The 7,630-nt window shown below is 60.2% G+C and overlaps 1 protein-coding gene across 1 annotated transcript in view; it reads right to left on the bottom strand.

Moving 5' to 3' along the window:
- Positions 1-3,357, bottom strand: part of NIBAN2 (niban apoptosis regulator 2) — a 28,375-nt gene extending 25,018 nt beyond the window's left edge. Inside the window, exon 1 of the mRNA XM_015645167.3 lies at positions 3,240-3,357. Coding sequence (XP_015500653.1) covers positions 3,240-3,294 — 55 coding nt within the window. The 5' untranslated portion in view covers positions 3,295-3,357. The remainder of the gene's footprint in view (positions 1-3,239) is intronic.
- Positions 3,358-7,630: the final 4,273 nt, after the last annotated feature.

Here is a 7,630-nt window from a genome sequence, read left to right as displayed (position 1 = left end):
CCCATCCCATCCCATCCCATCCCATCCCATCCCATCCCATCCCATCCCATCCCATCCCAGGGATCAGGGATATGCAGACACTGATGCCCAACAAGGCTCTTGGAGCAGGAAGGCCCCAGGTCCGGCCCCAGGGATGAGGCTCGGTGTCACCTCTGCGTGGGCTGCTGCATGTGGAAGTCCTACCCTGAAATTAGCAAGCTGCTTCACTCCGTAATTAACGGGCTGGTGACTCCCCGGAGATGCCAGAGCAAGGTGTGAGCTCCTAGGGACCCTCCCTGTGCTTCCACCCACCCCCACATCCCTCTGGCCATGGAGACATCCCTCAGGCGGCTCCTGCTGCACCCCTGGGATGGCACCCAGGAGCTCCTGCTGCACCCCTGGGCTCAGGACCAGCAGCTCCACCCAGAGCCAGCAGCCACGCTCCACCTCAGCCCCCAGGAGAAGGGGTCCATGGGATACTCCAGGGAAGGAGAGATTCCAGCATGAGGGAAGGGCTTCATCCAGTCCCATGCTGAGAACACCCTGGACATGAGAGGATGCTCCAGGACACCCAGTGACATCCTGGTTTCCCATCCCTGCCACCCTCGTGTGCCCAGGTGCTGGTGCCCACGCTGGGCATCCTTGCACAAGGAGAATGAGCCAGTCCCTGCTCCAGCCCACAAAGCAGCTTGGAAGCAACTCCCAACCCACATCTGGGGGGAAGAGGAGGAGGAGAAGGGCAGCCGAAGGGTGTTGACAAACAAACTGGATGAGTCAGGCAGGAAGATGTCCAAACCAGGGTGGCAGGAGGAAGCACAGGTCAGAGAGACCCTGGAGAACGGAATGCAGGAGCTGCAGGCAGCTCTGCCAGCAGCTGTGGGTCACACCTGGCTGCCCTGACAGCCCCAGCATCCTCAGGGAGCTGCCTCTGTGACTGCCTGGAGCCCTCCAGCCCCACCAGTGGGAGGAAAGACCCTGGTCCTGAGCCACCCGAGTCACACGTGTGGTTCTGGGAGACACATGAGCCTCACACAGCCACCATCAAATGGGCTGGGACACTGGGGCCTCCACAGCCTGGGCACTGTGGGCATGACAGGGCTTTTCCCACCTCTCTCCTGCCTTTTTCCCATTCCCAGGAGGAGCACAGGGCTGGGCCAGGCTCTCCCCAGCAGCTCTGCTGTTCTAAGGGGCTGCAATCTCTGGAAGCACTGCCAAACCCAAAGAGCTCCTTCCCTCCAGCGGCCAGGGGTCATGGTGGCCTAGGCAGCAAATCCAAACTCCCCAAATTTGGGAGGACAACTGGCAAAAGCTGCTTGGAGAAGGGCTGGATCCTTCCTGGGGCAGCGGCAGCGGAGAACAGGCCGAGCTAGGCAGGAAAACCCGGAGTTTTCCCCGCCACGTTGCTTTGCATGCCTGACAGCAAGTCGTGCCTTGCCTGTTGGGTTCCAGCCCCTCCCAGCTCCGGGGGCTCCTCAGCCAGCCAGGAACCCTGGCAGGAGCAGAGAGCTGCTCCAGGAACCCAGTTTGTCCCAGTCTCTCCCAGGGGGGTGACCCAGTACAGGTGTGTGTCCCCCCGACTCAGCCCTGCATGGCACAGGAGACGTGTCCCACCCCAGTCTTCATAATCCTATTACACAGGAATACTTTTTTCCCCTCGTCAAATCTTCTTCCCATGAAAACTTTTTCCCGTGAAAAGCTCTCTGCAGCCCCCAAGCACGGGTTAAATCCCACCCTGGGGTAACAGCTCAGTCCCTGCCAGGTTGCAGCCGTCCAGCCTGGCCTTGCAAACACCCGATCCCTGACCCGGCAGAGACAGATTCCTGCACGGGAAACCCAGCCAGGCTTCTCCTTGTTATTCTTCAGGATTAGGATCACAGGGGCTTGCACAGGGAGCTATCTGTGCACAGACAACCAGCAAGTTACAGACAAATTCTGGATGTGCTTTAGATCCAAACACGCCACAGGCAGCCCCGACCCGGCGCAGCCTCGCGGATCAGCCGGGCTGAGCTTTAACTAATGCAAGATGAAAACCCCAGAGCGAGTTCCAAGCTCTCCTTCAAAGCTCAGAAACCTGCTGGCGTCCTGCTGAGCCGCATACCACGTAAGCATTCCTGCCAGGATGGGGCCTGGCAGGGCGGATGGGCTGCACGGCGAGACACGGTGCCAGCCCCACGGCAGCTCCTGCGCTGCTCCGCCGGCAGCAGCGTTTTACCCAGAGCCCTTGGGGACAAAAGGACTTCAGAGCCACTCCCGTGCCTTTATGGCCGCGACAGAGCAGCGATACGGCGGAGCCACCTCCAAAACATCGGCGCTGCCCAGCCCCGGAGCTGCCGGCGAGACGCGCAAGGTCCGGCACGGAGCCACCCTCGGCTGTGACACCGGCCCAGGTGCGGCTCCGCTGCTGCGGGGGTGGCTTCACCCACCGGAGACGAGGTTTTGCCAGCCTGGGGAGCTGAAATCAAAGCTGGGGCACGAAAAGGGCTCGGAGGTCACGTCAGGAGCCCCGGGGAGCCGAGCTCCAGCACTACGAGTGACGCAAAGTGGCTTGGGAGAGCCCAGCATGGAGAATGAGGGGTGACCCCACTTACAGGGTCACCACAGACCCCAATGAGCAGCCCTGAGCCCCCCAGCCACGGCTGACACGAGAGCCGTAACCCCGCGTTCCCAGCAGCTCTGGCCAGACATCCTGTGCCAGGGGCGAGGCTCAGCCCCAGACGGGCTCTCAATGGCCACATTGTCACCCTCGGCCGTCCCACGGTCCCGGCGGGGACACTGCTGTGCCCTGTCCAGAGGCAGCCGGGGCTGCAGCCGGTCCGTGCCTCCGCCCCAGAAACTTTTGGGGGGTTCCTAAGGATCTCCCAGCGCTGTAAAGCGGGATGAGCCTGCTCTGCCAGCCAGTCCCGGTGCTGACAGCGGTGTCCCTGCGCTGGACACGGCTTCCAGCATCCCCCGGAGCCCAGCTCCCCTCTGCCCTCCCCGCAGCCCGAGGGGTGTCCGACACAAACACCCCCGGCACAAGCCAGCCTTTCATTCGGGAGGCACACGGGCACCTCGGGTACCGCCCCCCAAAACCCCCGAGCTGTGCCGAGGCAAAACCACGGGGAAACTAAAAATTAAGAAGTTTAAAGAGCGAGAGAGAAGCGATGAGAAGGCGTGGGAGTCCCGGGAAGACTGAGCGGGGGGGTTCCCAAAGGGAATGAAGAAGGGAGGGGGAGATCCCGGTGGGGGTGAGCGGTTCGGGGGGCGGGCCGGGGGCTCACCCGCGATGTGCTGGCGGCGACCCTCGTCCAGGTGCGTGGAGACCACATCTCCCATGGCGAGCGGAGCCGGGCCGGGCCGGGCGGCGGGAGGAGCGGCAGGAGGAGGAGGGAAAAGGGAGAAGGAGGAGGAGAAGGAGGAGGAAGGCTTCGCTCGGGGCGGCCCGGCAGCGCGGCGCCCCACGGCCCCCCCGGCCACTCCTCCCGCACCGCCCCGCGTCCCGCCCGCCGCCCCCGGCCTCGGGGTGAGGCTGAGAGTGTCCCCCCGCCGGGTAATTAGCCACGCTAATTGCCGGCGGGGGGCATGGGCAGGATGCTGGAGGGGACCGTGCCCCCCCAGCCGGGAGCTGGGCAGTGCCCGGTGTCTCCCCCGCACTCCCACCGGGAAAACCCAGCGGGAAAACCGGCTCCGTGCTGCTCCAGCCCCGGCATTGCGACACCCGGGCTCGGTGCTACCTGCGCCCACACCCCGCCGGCCCTGACCTCTGTGCCAAGCGGGAGAGCGGGCGTGGGAGCCGGAGGGCAGCGGGCACAGCCCCCCGTCCTCCCCAGCCCGTGGGAGAACGGGCTGGGAACGCTCGAGTTGGTTTAGATGCCGCCCCAGCCCCAGGTTTTGGAGCGGGAGCTGTCCCGGGATGGGGGCTGACATCTCCCGGGAGAGCTCAGAGCGGGACAGTAAAACCGGGAATGCTCCAGCGAGCCTGCAAAGGCTCCTCGGCCACAGCCAGGGAGGAAGGAGCTGGAGCCGCGGAGCTGGAGGAAGCGGTGGAAAAGCTCCTCCTTCCTCTCGCTGCTGCTGCGGCTCCTTTCCCAAGCGCAACAGGCGGAAACAGCCCCGGCAGGATCCCGCGGCGCTGCCTGGGCACGATCCGCGGGAGGAAAGGCCCCGCCGCCGTCATTCCCAGAGCCCGGGCACCGCCAGCAGCTCGGGGTGTGACCGAGAGAGGAAGAGGAGGAGGAGGAGGAAGGAGGACGCGGTGGCGTGACCAGAAAGTTCAAGCTGTTCCCAGCTGCAGGGCGGCTCCGCGGAGTCGCTGCCGAGGTGGATGCGCTCCTTGGGATCGCTCTGGATCCCTGGATGCTTCCAGACCTCTGGAAGCTGGGGCTGGGTGAAGCTCGGCTCAGCTGCTCGGCTCGGTGTGGGGCAGCCGGCGTGGAAACGGCTCCAGGAGGCTTTTCCTGAGCTGGACTTGTTTACCCGGGAGCGGTGGGAGGAGGGAGGGTTGGAAGTGGCCGGGCTGGGAGCGAGGCATCCTGTTTATCCTCCTGAAATAGCTGCCCTCGGCCGGCGCGGGGCTGGGCAGGGGGCGGCAGGATGCGCGCACCCCTCCCCGCCCGCTGCCACCAGCAGCCCTGCCCTGCAGCGGTGCCACCACCCCGGGGGACACCAGCGGGTCCTGTCCCCTCGCCGTGCCAGGGGGATGCCACCCTGGAGCCAAGAATCCTCCTTTTTGGGCAGGGATGCAGGGAGGGGATGCGGCCGCGCCCGTGCCCAAGCTCTGCCGGAGCCGAACGCTCCCCAAGTGGCCAGAAAACATCAGGACATGGAGTGGCACCCAGATGCCACCTGCGTTTGTCCCAGCACCCTCCTCCCCCAGGAATGCCCGCAGCCTTTTCCATCCTAACACTGTCCTCACCCCTCCGACTCCTTTCAGTGGGAAAATCATTCCAAAGCTGGGATATTTCCCTTTTCCCCCCCCTGAGATACCCCATAAGAAGGCTTTACCCCTAGCACGGGGTTTGTTTGCAGTTTGTTTGCCTGGCCAAAATGCTGCTGATATCAAGGGATTCTCGTGGGAAATTTATCCGCAGCAAAATCTCATTTCCAATAGAAAATCGTTCCACTGGAGGCTTTTAAACACTTTCCCCAGTGCTGATCCCCAAGGAGTCTGGCTCTGAATTAATTTGAGATTCTGTCTTAGTGGGGTGATGGTATTTAAGAGGCGATGAAAATGCATCCACCCCCTTCAGACTGAAAATAAATGGGAATAGCTATCCATGTAAATAACTTCATTATTAGAAACCAAGCTTCATCCCTTCCAAAAAAGCAATGTATGGAATATGATTTAGGCAGCACACACACAGTCCTGCTAAATAAACCAAGTAAGTGGTTTAAAAGTTTTATTTTTAAAAAATTAATAATAACACCACACAAGCACTGGGGCACTGAGTCATCACTGCCTCTTTTGCCCACTGGTGTGTTTCTTAAATAAAAAATTAAAACCTGAATGAAGAGGTAAAAACCAGGCAGCATTGATATTGTTGATTTGCAGACAGGAAGGGAATGTTTGTGGCACACAGAAATAGCGAGTCCACAGAGCCTGGAGGCTGCCACACGGGCACACGGGCTGCTTTGGGGGCTCCAAAAACCGCCTGAGGATGGGCACGATGTCCTGGCACCGCCACGTGGTGAGTGAGCAGCGAGTTTTGGCACAGGCTGGCTGGTGGCAGAGGCAGGCTCAGCTGCTAAAGCTTGGGACAGGAAAGGAAAGAAGTTGTCTGGAGGTTTTTATTGTGACTGGAGACATTTGGGAGCTCAAAATTCAGCAGCTGAGCATGTTTTGGTTTATGATTATGTGCAGAGGGGATTGTCCCCAAAATGCCTGATGAAGGTCAGGGTTTCCTTCATCCCCACCACCCCTGTGGGTGCCTGAGGAGGATGAGGATGGGGATGGGAATTGTGTCCTTTCTCTCCAGCACATTTTGGTTTATTCCCACATGGCCACATGCAGAGGGGATTGTCCCATGTGCTCCTGGTTAGAGTTTCCTTCATCTCTGCCACCCTGATGAGGATGAGGAGGATGAGGATGGGGATGGTTTGTCCTTCCTCTCCAGCTGCAGTTTCTGGGAGCCCAGCTCAGGCACTGCTGAGCACCAGGGGTGCAGACACAGCCCCCCCTGCCCTCCTGCCTCCCCTCCTGGCTCCATCCTTCCCGGGGATGTCTTTAGGTCCATCCCCCTTTGCTCAGCTCCCTGCTCTCCTTCCCTGCATCCCTCTGCAAAGGCTCCAGGTAAAGCCCCTGGATTCAGGAAAACAAACCACCAGTTCCAGCAGCACAAGTGATGCTCAAATGTCTTTGTCACACCCTGTCCTGTGTCTGTCCCACGTGCTGGGGCTCCGAGGGACCCGGCACTGACGTCCCTCCCATCAGAGGCTGTGCAGTGTTGGAGTTGTACAGAATTGCAGCCTGATAAAGTCTAATCGTGACAGCTAATTACCTCTCACTGAACAGATGGAAATAATGCTTATTTGCCTAGAGCTGCCCGAATTATCTATCCTGCCTTGGAAATGAAGGATTTCCCTGTGAATACAGCTGAGGAGAATAAACACTCTCGTGCTTTCAGGCAGCTCCTGGGATGGTGGAGATGGCAGCAGCGAGGTGAAATAGTTCCCAAATGATGAAAGCCTTCAAAGGCATTAGTGCATTAGTGCACCATGATGAGCAGTGTTCCATACCTGTCCTTCACCCTTCCAGGACTTCTCCTGGATGATCCTGATGCCACAATCCATGGCCGTGACAAAGCATTTAGAAAAAAAATAGATTATTTGGGATATTTTTCCTGCTCACAGCAGTCAAACCGAACCTGGCAGGAGCTGTGTGCTCCTCTGGGTTCGGTGCCTGTGGGGAGGATCATCCCACCTTGTTCCCGTTGGATTTTCCTCGGTGTAAAACCTGATCCCTGGGCAGCAGAGGTGGTGGATGCACCTGCAGAGCGCCCAGAACAGACTGTTCCAAACCGCTCCCCACCTCCAGAATCTGCTCAATTCCTGCAGCCACCGAACGCTGCAGGATAAAGCTTCCAGCCCTCTCAATCAGCAATCAGTGGAGTTTTCCTTCCTCTCTCAATGACCCTGGCACAAGGATCTATTTCCACCTCACCGGATCACCAGGAAACCCGATCGGGGGAAGAGCCGGGCGGGGTTGGAGGGCAGGAGATGCAGCCAAGGGTCGGTCGGGGTGTCCCTCGCAGCTGGGCTCAGGTGTCCATCCACAGGGTGGGGGGTGGAAACCCACCTGGGGTCACCTCTAAAGGCCTTGGAGATGCCTTGGACGTGTCCTTGTTAAAAAGCCCGCTGTGCCCTGGGGTCTGAGCCAGCACCCGGCAGAGAAGGAGGTGAAGGAGCGCAGGGGGCTGCTCCCCTTCCTCAGAACTGCTCTCAGTGCAATTAACAGCAGCGTAATTGCAGCAATAAAGCTTCCCAGTGCAGATAAAGGCGAGGGCAGCTCTGCCGAGCCCGTGCGCTGCTGCACCCTCCGTCCCGCTGCTGACTCCAGATAACAGCGAGATTACAGAGCGCTGAATCAGACCTGCCTCGACCGGCTCCTGCTGACTCAGGGCTGGCTCCATCAGCTCCAGCCCCTGCTCCAGCCCGGGCAGAGAGCTCCGAGCAG

The sequence above is a fragment of the Parus major genome, chromosome 17 (assembly GCF_001522545.3).
Source record: "Parus major isolate Abel chromosome 17, Parus_major1.1, whole genome shotgun sequence".
NCBI lineage: Eukaryota > Metazoa > Chordata > Aves > Passeriformes > Paridae > Parus > Parus major.
This window is presented reverse-complemented; position numbering and strand designations above follow the sequence as displayed.